Below are 14,090 nucleotides of genomic sequence, written 5' to 3'. Positions count from 1 at the left end.
TTTCATTTTTTAGAGAAACTAATATAGGTATAAGTTTACATATTTACATTTCCGTTGTAAGAATTAAAATATTTGTTAGTAATGAAATATGTGCATATTGTGCATGTAAATAAAATTATATTAAATTTTATACTTACGCTTCCACATGTAGTATATTGTAATCGTGACGCTTGTAAGTGGGTATTGAATTGCTCTATACGTACACAATAACATAACTTACGTTTTAAAAGTTGGATTAAACTAATTTAAATATTAACGTGATATTTTGTTTGTAATATACGAGTAACAGAGAAGAAGATTAGATTTGTTCAACTAATTTCATTGAAAATATCTTTCATATATTTTAACCACTAAATCTGAAGTACAATTTTCTAACCTCTATTATCGCGCTACTTATTAAGTATATGATCATTGAAGATTCATTTTTTCTTTCTGGCGTAACAATAAGATATGTTTGTACAAACAATGCCTATAAACATAAGAAAAAACGTGTGGCATTTGTAACGTAATTGAAACAAATTATACGTGAGAATGTGATTTATGAATAATTTTTATGATTGGATGATAATCATAAAATTATAAAAAAATGTCCGTGAAAAGAAAGCCAGAAACACAGGTGCCAGCCGAAGAAAGTGATTTATTATCGATTAGACCACTTGGAGCTGGCCAAGAAGTAGGAAGATCGTGTATCATGTTAGAATTTAAAGGCAAAAAGATTATGTTAGATTGTGGTATACATCCTGGCTTATCTGGCATGGATGCATTACCATTTGTGGACTTGGTAGAAGCAGATGAGATTGATTTACTGTTAATTTCTCATTTTCATTTGGACCATTGTGGGGCCTTACCATGGTTTTTACAAAAAACCAGTTTTAAAGGACGATGTTTTATGACACACGCCACTAAAGCTATATATCGTTGGCTCTTGTCCGACTATATCAAAGTTAGTAATATTGCGACAGAACAAATGTTATACACTGAATCAGACCTAGAAACTAGTATGGACAAAATAGAAACTATCAATTTCCATGAAGAAAAAGATGTGTTTGGAATCAAATTTTGGGCCTATAATGCCGGTCATGTATTAGGTGCTGCTATGTTTATGATTGAAATAGCGGGTGTTAAGATTTTATATACTGGGGATTTTAGTCGACAAGAAGATAGACATTTGATGGCAGCTGAAATTCCAAATATTCATCCAGATGTTTTAATTACTGAATCTACTTATGGTACACATATACATGAAAAAAGAGAAGATCGTGAAGGGAGATTTACAAATTTAGTTCATGAAATTGTTAATAGAGGGGGAAGATGTTTAATACCAGTGTTTGCATTAGGTAGAGCACAAGAACTTCTCCTTATTTTGGATGAATATTGGAGTCAACATCCTGAACTTCATGAAATTCCCATTTATTATGCTTCTTCTTTAGCAAAGAAGTGTATGGCTGTTTATCAAACTTATGTAAATGCAATGAACGACAAAATTAGAAGACAAATAGCTATTAACAATCCTTTTGTATTTAAACATATCTCCAATTTGAAAGGAATTGATCATTTTGAAGATATTGGACCGTGTGTGGTAATGGCTTCTCCCGGTATGATGCAAAGTGGGCTATCAAGGGAATTATTTGAATCTTGGTGTACAGATGCAAAAAATGGAGTTATAATTGCTGGTTACTGTGTAGAGGGAACATTGGCAAAAACTATCTTATCAGAACCTGAAGAGATTACAACCATGTCTGGACAAAAGTTACCATTAAAAATGTCTGTTGACTATATATCATTTTCAGCGCATACAGATTATCAACAAACTTCTGAATTCATACGTATTTTAAAACCACCACATGTTGTACTTGTGCATGGGGAACAAAATGAAATGGGTAGATTAAAAGCAGCATTGCAAAGAGAATATGAAGATGATCCCAATACAACAATGGAAATACATAACCCAAGAAATACTGTTGCTGTAGAATTATACTTTAGGGGGGAAAAAACTGCCAAAGTAATGGGCACATTAGCAATGGAAACGCCAAAACCAGGACAGATATTATCTGGGGTTTTAGTGAAAAGAAATTTCAACTATCACATGCTAGCACCTTGCGACTTATCAAAATATACGGACATGAGTATGAGTCAAGTTATTCAAAGACAGAGCATTTATTTTTCAGCATCATTACCAGTATTAAAACATCTTCTAACTCAGATTGCTGGAAATTTGGAAGTGGTAGATGATAAAAAATTACGTGTTTTTAAAAATATTGATGTCACAATTGATGGAAAAATTGTTACTATGGAGTGGATCGCGACACCTGTAAATGATATGTACGCAGATTCTGTTTTGACAGCAATATTACAAGCTGAGATGATGGAACAGCCACCCAAAGTATTACCAGCACCTACAAAAATGGATAGAATGCATTTTAAAGAATGTTTGATAGAAATGTTACAAGAAATGTTTGGGGAGGACTCGGTTCCTAAGATCTTTAAAGGAGAAAAGCTGTATGTAACAGTTGATGGAAAAAAAGCACATATAGATTTATTAAATTTAGAAGTTACCAGTAAAGAAGATGAAACATTTCAACAAATAGTACAAACAGCAGTAACAAAGTTACATCAATCTCTTGCACCTCCCTGTGATACAATTTAAGAAATATTTTTTTTAAATTACGTATAGGATGTAATACTTACAAGATTACTATTATGTATATTAATAGAAAATTTTGAACAACAAAGACTTTTATTTCTTATACAATTCAATGGTATTATACAACACAATCACTTACTTATACATTTTTACAAAAATAATGATGTTAACAAGTAAAAGTATAAAAATTACTATTCTAATCTTTTTTTGTATAAATTTGAATCTTAAATTTTATATCATATAAATTTTGATACTTCATATAATATGATTCAAATAGTAAAAATTGTTTGAAAATTCATGTTCAGTAAATATTAACTTATTATTTAAATCTTCTGAAATATGCAATTATTTATATCATTTAAATATACAATTCATTGTTTCATATTATGATATAAAAAATATGATAAAAAACAGAATAAATATGTACATACAATTCGCCTTACTATAAATCTATGCAACAATGCACAATATTATAAGTCACAGAAAAAAATTGAAACATGATCAACTACCTTTTCGTGTAAAAGTGTATATAAAAAAATTTTTATTTAAGAATTTAATTCAAACAATTAGACAATACTAAATATTTTCTTATAGAAAAACTTAGTAGATTAACAAACAGTATATTCAGAAAGATCTCCCCATGCTGGTCCAACTTTAAGTTTCACAGGCAACGGTACTGCAAGTTGACATACTTGTTCCATTGATTCCTTTACTATTCTTGCAACTTGATTTAAATCGTGTATATTCACCTAATATAAGGAAAAGGAATGAAAGATGGTAAAATACAAGCATTCAAAATAGAAAACTGATACAAAGCTATTACTGACCTCATATAAAAGTTCATCGTGGAGTTGTAATACTAGATAACCACCTCTTTGCTGTGCTTCTCTACTGTTACTTCTCAATTTACGAATAGGATTGCTACTAGGCATAATGGTTGTAGCCATTGGAAACTCGACTCGTATTCTTTCTTCGATATTAACCATTGCTTTTTTAGCAATATCAGCTGCAGAACCCTGAACTTTTGTATTCACTGCTTGGCGTTCTGCTTGTACTATGAGAATTAAAAGATTACATTAATTTATTCCTAATTAAACAAAAAATTTTATTGTGGAAACCAATCTATACTTAAGAACACTTACATTTTTCCACCGGGTTTGTACTTGTCAATTCAGGAAACATTCTACGTCTTTCCAGGATAGTTGTTATGTAACCATTTGTACGTGCTTCATCCAATACATTAGTCAACCACTTAGATATACCTGGGTATGCATTCATAAAAGATTCCAAAAATTCTTTGGCTTTAACTTCATCTACTGATAAATTCTCAGCAAGTGTTTTCACTCCCATGCCATAGATCATGCCATAGCACAATTGTTTTGTATGCTGACGTATTTTATCATCAACCTTTTAATGTCAATATATGTCAATAAAATTATTTTTAACAATATAAATTGTTTATACAGTATTTACCTGATCTTCAGATATGTGATTCCAATTGGCTGCAATGCTTTTAAAAATATCACCTGGTCTCCGCATAATATCGCATAATAGTATATCTCTTGAAAAATGAGCTAATATTCTCAATTCAAGTTGACAGTAGTCTGCTGACAACATAACATTGCCTATTGCTGGTATAAATGCCATTCGAACACTTATTGTAAAGCTATTGTCTTTAAAATTAAAATCCTTTGGCACATTTTGTAAATTTGGTTCATGCATCGAAACTCTACCCGTTAATGTAGACGTAATACAATTACCGTGAATACGAGAACTGTGTTGAGCTAGATTCAATATTGGATAAATAATCTAAAAAATTTATTTCATTATTTTACTTTGAATTATTTAATTAATATACAGAGTAAAATTACATTTTTTCGTCCGAATTTTAATTTTCGAAAAAATTTTGAACTTGACTAATTATTGACTGAGCATAAGTAAACAATTAGCACAAAGTTATTCTATGTACATGTGAAAATATGCTAAAAATGTGGAATATAATCTTCCTGTTTAAAGCTTCATCTTCAAGAAAATAGAGTTTGAACATGTTTAATTAGGAATTGACCAGGCACATACATAAAATAGATTTGCAAATTTACTATTCTTGGAAACGAAGCTTTTGGTGAAAAAATTTTATTCTACATTTTTTCATAAAGAATCCTCGCGTTTACTTATACACGTAATTTCAGTTTTTTAATTTTATCAAAAACTTCTTTAATCTATACATGCCTTAGATTGAGTTGCACTTAATTTACGCCATGACATAACAAGACTAGATACTGGATGATCAGACTGCTCTAATACAGCTTTATTAACGCTAATTTTTTTTCCGTTGTATAAGCCTAAAATCTATACAATTAACAATTAAATTCAAACAACTGTGCGAATAACAATCCATCTCATTAATATATTTACAAACCTCTCCAACTTGCTTAGACGAGGAAAAATTGAATCTTCTTCCACATAATGCATATGCTTGTTCTTCTAATGACATCATCTCTTCATGGATGATGGAAGACAAATCTTGTAATGATTTTAACGATACGCCTAAACCAGTTAATTCCATGCAAGCTAGTAAGGTCACTGTCCTCATTTCAATATCTGAAAATATACTTAATGTTTCAAAAATGTAAAAGAATATGAGATAGAGTAATAATGAAGCATATTCATTATATTTATTACCTTTAAATGTGTATAGTAATGTTGGACTCTGTTGTTCTAACTTATCTAATAGTTTATCTGTTATATGCCATGTAAGTACAGCTTCGGCAGATGCTCTGAGCTCTCCTGCTATTTCACTTTCGATATACAATCCAGGTCCCACATCATAACATGTACCTATTCTTTTAGCTATGAAACATCCTTGTGGAAAATATTCTTTCACCTGTTTTGTGTATTAATTTAAATATAGTACAATTATAACTTAATATAATATATAAATTTATTTATAAAAATAAAGTTGTACATATCGCTTACCATTTCATGAAATGTTTTTTCACGACTGCTCCCATGATGCAGCCAACCTGCTACTTTTGGGTCTAAAAATTTGCAACTTGCGGTAATACTACAGCATTTATACAAGGTTTTAAACATTTCTTTTGTTGCAAAGCATTTTACATACAAAAATGTGTTACTCAGCAATTCTTTTAATAGTTTCATTTGATCTTTACCTGGGATTTTTAAATCTGAAAATTTATAGCGTTAGAAGCTAAGAGGGAGAAAAATTAATATTAACATAATTTTAAATACCTCGTTCATTAGAGAAAGAAATATAATATGCAATATTGTTTTCCCAAGCAATAGCAGCACCACATAATTTTCTCTCTGCATGCACATAATTTTCCGTTTTTTTAGACCTCTTTTTTCTTTCAATAGTAGTAGGACCAATGATCTTAGAGCCTATATTATTAGTTTTATCATTATACAATTCACAATTTAAAGCTAACGCAATATATCGTTTCTGCATCACTTCACGCTTAAATAAATTAAATGTGGCTCTATCACTTCCAACTTTTATAATATTTAATGTATTCCAATTAGTTGTTTCATTTACAGTGTCTGCAAGTTCATTTGTTTTTACACACGTTTTAGGACTATTTTGAGTGTTTTTTAAATTAAATGTAGACTTTTGTAAAAAATTTTCCGACTTTATGGGTGTATCTTCGTCCGAATTCAAAATTACACTGTCTATACTAGAATTTTTATTAGTTAATGTTTTTTGTATAAGTATCTCATTTAATTTTGATTTGATTTTACATTTTTCAATTTCTATTTTGTCTGAAACAGTAGTTGCATGATTCTTATCATCAAATATCCGATCGGAAACTTTTTGAGTATACAACTTCTGTTTCCTTACAGAATCTAGTTTACTTTGTAACTTGTAACTACTTGTAGCCGGTGAATTTATATTTTGGGAAGCAATAACAATTTCATCTGAATCTGATTTGTTTGAATCTAACAATGTTCCGCCGTTTTTACTAAAAACCATGACATTTGCAATAGGTGATTTTGCAACTTGTACATTACTCAGTCTACGTTTCTGTGGTCCTTTTTTTATATAATCATCCATAGCTCGTTCAAATTTCATATCGCACTTCTTTTTTATCTCTAACGTCGAACTACTTATTTCATTGGTTTCTACAAAATGTTGCACATTTGCATTTTTTCCATCCTTGATGTTATATTTAACTGGTATATTATGGTTATTTTTATCTTTAATTTGATTTAACTTCTCCATTATTTTTTTCGTTTCATTCCAAGAATCATCTTTCCACGAAAGTGTGCTCTGTTTTACTTGTGAATTTAAAATTAATTGTGAATTTAAAGAATTCTTATTTATATGTTTATCTTTCACATTATTTTCTGTGCCTGTCTCATTGTTGCTAGTACTAGAAGTGATTTGTAACTTTACATCTTTTCTGTCCTGTATTGTTACTTTGGGTTCAGATGATCTAGTTTCTTCAAATTCTGTTAATTGTAGAGAATCAACGATATTTTGTTCAAGAACATTACAAATTTGTGTGTCGAGATTTAAACTATCATCAAAAAGACTAGGACTTCTCGAAAGAACTTCCGTTTTTATATCATTCTGAAAACTAGATAAATGCGTAATCGTATTTCTGCAAGCTGATACTTTAATGCTTGTTTCGTCCGAAATTCTTATTTTCTTGGTGGGTATATCATTAACATTCTGAATGTTTCGGACTTCATTAATGGAGTGTTTAATATTTCCATTTCGGATACAGTTTCTTTTCCTATCGTCGAAAACGAGTAATGATTCACTATTTCGTCTTGAAGCAGATGTTATTTTAGGGCTGCTACTTTCAAAGAAATTAGTTGATAGTTCCTCAGCTAGAGTATCACAAAATTCAGGAATATCTATTTGTAATAATTGATCAGTAAGTTTTAAGTCATCATGCTTTGTCTCTTGCAATGTATTATTTTCTAAGTTACATTTAGAATCGTTAATATTTTTTGTAACATTTTCATCAATTTTAGATTTTTTATTTTTATCGGATTTATGAGCTTTATTATTATTATTTAATGAGCTTTCTTTCTCATTAACAAAACTGACATTCTTATTCATAGGCTTGTTGATTATTGAACATGAATTCTCTTCATATTTATTTTGAATGACAATCTCGTTTAAATTATCTTTATTTTTAGAATTGCTGTGTGTAGTTTCAAGTTTTATTTCTACATTTGCGCGTTTTGTTGCTTGAAATCTATCTTGTTGTTCATATAAACTTATTTCGCTATTAGATTTGTTTGTAATGACCGATTGATCATTCTGTTTCCATGACATATTTTGCAATCTCAGTTCATTCTGCAAATGAAGTGCAATATTAAAACCCCTTACCATACCATTTAACTCGGAAGAGTTCGGGCCCAATCATTGCGCCCGAATGGTCGAGAAAGGAGCCGAAGCGGCGGAGACAAAGTGTCGGAACTTGAAACATTATATCGTGCGACTGAGTGCGAGATAGCAGCGCCCGTGTTTAGAAAAAAGACACCATTCGAAACATTCATTTGGTCCGAGATTAAGAGCACGAGTGAGACTCGTGATATTCAGGTTTGGCTCAAAATTCTCATCACGACTCAGACTCGTCAAAGTATGGCAAAGGGTTAAGATATAAAATCATTCAAAAATATCAATCTTTAAAGATATAACTGTTACCTACCTGTACTAATGTTCTCGCCTCGTGAACTAACATCGTTGCAGCTTCATGAGGCGTTAAACCGTCTTTTCCAGTGACAAATACTGTTCTCATTTTATTTCGTTTTACTGCTTCCGATTCGTGTTCACCGTCCTGTTCTTTTTCACTAAAATATAATTTCAATAATAATAGACTCTTGTTGAATCAATGAAATATTTTACTAATGTACCTTTCAAAAGGAAGTGCCTTATAAAGCGCACGTTCAACATCAAGTTCATTAGCAGTAGCTAATTCTGCTACTGATGTGATTCCATGCTTGTAAAGACTTCTAGCGCGTAGTCCATTTAACATTGGGAGACGCAATAGATCTAATAACTCTCTACATACACCAAACTGTAACCGTGTCTGAAATTGTGAGACTAATAATTCTAGACAGCCCCAGCCCAATTGCTTACAGAATTGGGTGATCATCCCTGAAGACCATTTTAAAATTTTTATAATATTACCTATTTAAATATTTTCTTGTAATAGATAAGAAATATTACCAGCAAATGTAGAAGCAGATTGCTGTAAAGTTTGAAGAACTCCACGGCAACAGCCATATTTTGTACAAACTACAGTAAGGGGAACTTCACGAACTAAATCATGTAATGCTAATGCAGTATAAAATCGCTTATGTATACTAAGCTGAAAATAGAAGTTTACATTATTTAGTGAACATAATTAATAGATATATTCGCTCATTAATATCAATTGTTAATATATAATGCTCAAATACAAAATAATTCACCAATTTCCCCGGTCGTATGATGCCTTGAACAGCTAATGTTAAAAATCGTTCTTCTATGCCAACAAGTTGCCCAACCCTACGTTCACTTTCTGACAGCGTTCTCCATAACTCTAAAAATGTCATCCAATCGATACTTCCAATTTGATTTCCAGAATTTAGTGGTGTCACTAGGTATATCACGTGTAATTCTGTATCCAACACAAAGCATCGTCTTGCTTTTTGAAGTTCTTCAAGTAAGAACAAACCGTCTCTGGGTGAAATAGAAGCTGCTAAACATGCTTTACCGAAAGCTGTAGCCACCCACCTATGTCCATCTTCAGTTTTTTGTAACCTATGTAATATTATGTTATATGGAGTATAAAAATATCATCTAATATAAGAGAAACTTGAAAATAATTATTTTTACGATACTTACAATAAAAATTCATTATCTACTAAAAATTTGATTGCGTCGTTCCAAGGACCTTTTGAATTGTATTCATCACTCAAACTTACTAAGGTACACTTAATGTACAATTCAAGATGTAATGGAGTATGAACGATCTCACTAGCTATAGCTTCTAGAAGAGCTCGAATTAAAGGTGTTGAATCCTCAAGACAGGATTCAATTGGTTCCAAAGAAGCTGATAACAATATCTCAGCTGCTTTTTGTTCAGTTGGATTACACATAAGTATACTTTCCCCTATGAAGATATAACTGAGTCTATATTCCCTTTCATTAACTTACGCATTGAACTAAATTGACTTACTCCATTAATTTATCTGATCTTATTATCTTTACCTGCTGTATCCTTTCCCATTCTACCTGCTCGTCCTATCATTTGACGATAGGTAAGGCTATCTAGTAATTTTCCAGCAAACTTTGGAGATCTAATAATCACCCGTCTAGCAGGTAAATTTACTCCACTACTTAAAGTTGATGTGGCAACAAGAACTCTTAAAGACCCAGATCTGAAATAATTTAACATGTAATTAGTTTTTCTAAATATTCATATAAAATGGAAGATACGTGAATTAAAAACCTGAAAGATCCTTCTATAATATCACGTTCATCCATGGTAAGACCAGCATGATGAAAAGCTGTCCCAAAAGAAACTGTGTTCTTTAATATGTTATCTAAACCTGTAGGACTACGTTTTAGTTGCTCCAATGTTTCAGAAATTAATGCAGTATCTAGTTGCTGCCTTAAAGTTTTACCTAGTTTCGTATTTTCTCGACCTAAAAAAATTGATTATGAATTATTATTATGAATATTATTCATAATAATATATATATATATATATATATATATATATATATAATTGTGCAATATAATACAATATATAGTTGTGCAATTATAAGCTAAAATTCAAAATTAAGAACTTTAATATTATTAAATATACCCAGTTTACAAAATGCAGCAGCAATTTGTTCAGCTAGTTTCTCACACCAATTTTTTGTAGAACAAAAGATTAATACACTATGTCCATCAGATATTGTCTCAATACACAGGTGAAGAATATCATCCGAGTCCATAGTTAATTCTGGCATTAGTGTTAAGTTTCGTATAAGACATAATTTATTATCATATATACTTCTACCTATCTAAAAGCATATAAGGATTTGTATTAAAAACTTCAAATTATAAACATATTACAATTTTGTAATTTGTGAAATACCTTGCATTGTTCATTTAATGGTATTGGTCTGAATTCTGTTTTATACAATTCTGCATCCAACCACTTAGCTAAAATGGACAAATTTGGAAGTGTAGCAGACATACCAATTAATTGTATATTAACACTTTCATTTCTGAAACAAAATAGAATATTAATTTCCGTACTTATTTACAATAGTAGATTATACTTTTCTTACATCGCATAGAAATAAACATATTCCAATTACCTAAAAGTCATATATTTTAATTTAGTTAGAAGTAATTCGAGAAGATATCCGCGATTTGGATCACCAACAAGATGTAATTCGTCTATGATTACTGAGCCTAAGTTGATTAATTCATTTTCTTCCATTAGATGATTTACTAATGAATTTGCTTTTTCGATAGTTGCTATTGCAATATGAGTTGCTGCAAATCCTCCAGCGGGCATAACACCACCCATAAAACCTTCTACTCGAACACCGCTATCAGATAATAAATCCTAAAAAATTACAATTTAACACATAAGACATATATAACATTCTTAAATTATTTACTCATAGACTGAAAAAGTCTTACTTGAAAATAATACATTTTTTCTCTAACAACAGAAACAAATGGTAAGATAAAAATCACTTTTTTTCTCCTTTCTAATACTGTTTTTATCATAAGAATTTCTGCTACCAATGTTTTTCCAGCCGATGTTGGAGCAGAGTATATAAGATTACAGTTTTCTTCAATGACCTTATGATTTGATAAGCATTCAATTTGCCAATCAAACATAGTAATTACTCCTCGTGCTTCATATTTCTGTAACATATAAAGATAAACTCTTAGTATCGTAATTGAAATTTAAGAAATGGACAGAACTAATTATTTTGAAATTAGTATAAGTTTAGTAGAAATACAAATTTACCTGAAGAATGTTTGGTGGTAGACCCCATGAAGCTAATTTATTTCGTTCTTGGGTAGGAATAATAGAGATAGAAGCATTTAATTTGGAAGATTTTTCTTTATTACTTACAAGAATATTACTATCAGATAATTTTACATTGCTTGTATCAATCGTAATAGTATTTGCAACATTACTTTTTTCATTACTATTATCAACATGCAAGGTTGACGATTCAGATTTATTATATTGTTTTGGCAATATATTTGTATTTGAAGAAATATTATTTATATAATTCACATTTACATTAGCATTTTCTTCACTAATTCTATATGAATCATGATTCTCCTTTGAGGAAGTAATATTTTTTGATTTTGATTTACTTACATTAGTCCTGCTAACAAGTTTTGATTTTAAAACATTATCTCTTTTAAGTTCTTTACATTTTAAATTATTTTGTCTCAAAGTACGTTTCCTGTTAGTAGAACTATGCGATTTTTCTCTGATTTCAATATCTTTATCAATATTATTTGATACATTTGTTACTTTAGAGATAAATGTATCATCTTTGAAACATTTATCTGCATCATTACAATTGTTAGTAATATCCATATTTTTTACTTCGGCCTGAATACAAGCAGACAGCGTATCATCCCCAAAGGATGGCATTTTATTCAAACATTGCATTTTGCAGTTTTGTGTTACTTGAATATTGTATATTGAAAATATATACATTAAAATTAACAAAAGATGGTACAATACATTATTCAATCATTGTGACTAGATACATGAATTATTTGAGTAATTTTTGTATAATTTTCATTCATGATTTTCGAATATATGATACATTATTTTGTATCTTCTTGCTTTAATATAATTCAATTAAATAATTTTACTATTCAATATTTACAAATCAAGCAATTATTTACACGATTAAAATTGAATGTCTGATTCATCATTTAATAAATAATTATATGAATACAATTTTTTCATTTATGTACAAAACTATTAATACTATTTGGAGTAAATGTTATAAATGCAAAAATCTTTTATTTAAAATAAATATTCGTCAGAAAATAAATTATATATAATGTATAAGTGAAAGTGAGCAAACGTTCACATATTCTTCTTCACAGAATTCTTCCTATTTTGTTTGTTATGAAATTTTATAAAAAATCACATCGTTGATAAAATTCAAAATACACACGATTAACGTACAATCGCGCATGGTGGGGTTATGATTATTGCCTCTTTCTATTAAGATTTTTTATTTCGCTATCAATTAATCTCTTGGCATGTAGATTGTATATAAAATAACATAAAATAATATTATAAATAATAATATAATATAATAAATATGACATAAAATAATATTATGAATTATCCATTTATAGTATTTATTTCATCTATTGAAATAAATTACTCGAGTCATGAGATATTACCTTAAAATATCCCTAGAACTTTAAGGTAGAATAAATTATATCACACATTTTCTTATTATTTGAAACTTTAGTAATTTAATTATTTGTTAATAATTAATATGCACGATCACTATATGTAGACGTGCTGTAATAACAATTAAAATAAATATATTTGTAAGAAAACAATTTTAGTACCATGTGTAAAGATAGATTTAGTGGCTATAGAATATTTATAAATTTAATCTTTTTACATTTTGTAATTGTTTCGGAAATTAAATTATAATATATGAATAGATATATTTGAAAAAATTAATTATAATTTAATATTAGGAATAAGTGTTAGGAAATTGTTGCAGTTGATGTATTATGCCCTCTATCGTGAAATTTCTAAACGAATCTGTTGAAATGCAATGGATAATCAAAGTGTCTCAAAATAAACATAATATGTACATGTAATGCGTAATTATTTTGCTATCTGTTAAGTCTACATTTAGATATTAAAATATTTAAAAGAAATTCTATATTCAATTATGATTTAAAAAGTCCTGGTAATGAAATTATTGGGCGAAAACTATAGTTGAAATTTGCCTCGACTGTAATATCGTTCAAAATTTAATTCATTTTAGTAAAATAAATTTTATTATTATCATTATTATTATTATTATTATTTAAATATTAATTACTAATAAATAGAAGTTGCGATTGTAACAATAATGTTTTAATAATGTTCTTAATATAATATGCACGAGAACATAACAGTTAAAATATGTTAAAGATATTTCTATAGTTGATATAAAAATAGTGAAATAAGATAAACGTCCATTTCGTAATTGATCTGTCAATAAAAATTTTACAGTTTTGCAATGAATATAAAACATACGTTGACCCTTCAAGTTAGACGTACATGTATTTTCATCTGTAGGAAATACCAAACGTTTGATTGGTATTCATGATATGTCATTATAATCGGCATAATCGTTAAACTTAAACCTGTCAAACGATTTTTCAAATTTATTTATGCAACGCATTTGTCAAATAATGATAGACAGA

The 14,090-nt window shown here is 29.2% G+C and overlaps 2 protein-coding genes across 3 annotated transcripts; one reads left to right on the top strand and one right to left on the bottom strand.

Annotated features, from left to right (window-relative positions):
* The first annotated feature begins 146 nt into the window (after nucleotides 1-146).
* On the top strand, nucleotides 147-2,732 carry LOC122573836 (cleavage and polyadenylation specificity factor 73). Its single transcript, XM_043740739.1, has one exon. It carries the CDS (start codon nucleotides 587-589, stop codon nucleotides 2,645-2,647), a length of 2,061 nt encoding a protein of 686 aa, XP_043596674.1. The 5' UTR covers nucleotides 147-586; the 3' UTR covers nucleotides 2,648-2,732.
* Nucleotides 2,733-2,954: 222 nt separating this feature from the next.
* LOC122573352 (DNA polymerase theta) lies at nucleotides 2,955-13,009 on the bottom strand. Of its 2 annotated transcripts, XM_043739579.1 has the most exons (21): nucleotides 11,644-13,009; nucleotides 11,307-11,537; nucleotides 10,976-11,229; nucleotides 10,750-10,882; nucleotides 10,474-10,675; nucleotides 10,114-10,309; nucleotides 9,873-10,042; nucleotides 9,507-9,774; nucleotides 9,092-9,422; nucleotides 8,847-8,988; nucleotides 8,531-8,774; nucleotides 8,326-8,467; nucleotides 5,894-7,970; nucleotides 5,621-5,829; nucleotides 5,327-5,528; nucleotides 5,064-5,245; nucleotides 4,874-4,993; nucleotides 4,118-4,453; nucleotides 3,787-4,051; nucleotides 3,472-3,698; nucleotides 2,955-3,393 (listed from the first exon to the last, which is right to left on the bottom strand). In XM_043739579.1, the coding sequence occupies exons 1-21, from the start codon at nucleotides 12,352-12,354 to the stop codon at nucleotides 3,253-3,255; spliced, it is 6,783 nt and encodes a 2,260-aa protein (XP_043595514.1). In that variant the 5' UTR covers nucleotides 12,355-13,009; the 3' UTR covers nucleotides 2,955-3,252. The 2 variants fall into 2 exon arrangements, with proteins under 2 accessions (XP_043595514.1, XP_043595515.1); XM_043739580.1 differs by lacking the exons at nucleotides 10,976-11,229; nucleotides 11,307-11,537; nucleotides 11,644-13,009 and having other exon boundaries at nucleotides 10,474-10,671; nucleotides 10,750-10,771.
* Between the last annotated feature and the right edge of the window lie 1,081 nt (nucleotides 13,010-14,090).

Source organism: Bombus pyrosoma, linkage group LG12 (genome assembly GCF_014825855.1).
Source record: "Bombus pyrosoma isolate SC7728 linkage group LG12, ASM1482585v1, whole genome shotgun sequence".
NCBI lineage: Eukaryota > Metazoa > Arthropoda > Insecta > Hymenoptera > Apidae > Bombus > Bombus pyrosoma.
The sequence above is the reverse complement of the archived record's forward strand: the minus strand, read 5'-3'. Positions and strand labels throughout refer to the sequence as shown.

Coding starts and splice junctions, on each gene's coding strand:
- LOC122573352 (XM_043739579.1), bottom strand. CDS start 12,354: ATGTATATATTTTCAATATACAATATTCAAGTAACACAAAACTGCAAA. Junction 10,676..10,749: donor CATTAAATGAACAATGCAAG/GTATTTCACAAA, acceptor ATATGCTTTTAG/ATAGGTAGAAGTATATATGA. Junction 3,699..3,786: donor TACAAACCCGGTGGAAAAAT/GTAAGTGTTCTT, acceptor TAATTCTCATAG/TACAAGCAGAACGCCAAGCA.
- LOC122573836 (XM_043740739.1), top strand. CDS start 587: ATGTCCGTGAAAAGAAAGCCAGAAACACAGGTGCCAGCCGAAGAAAGT.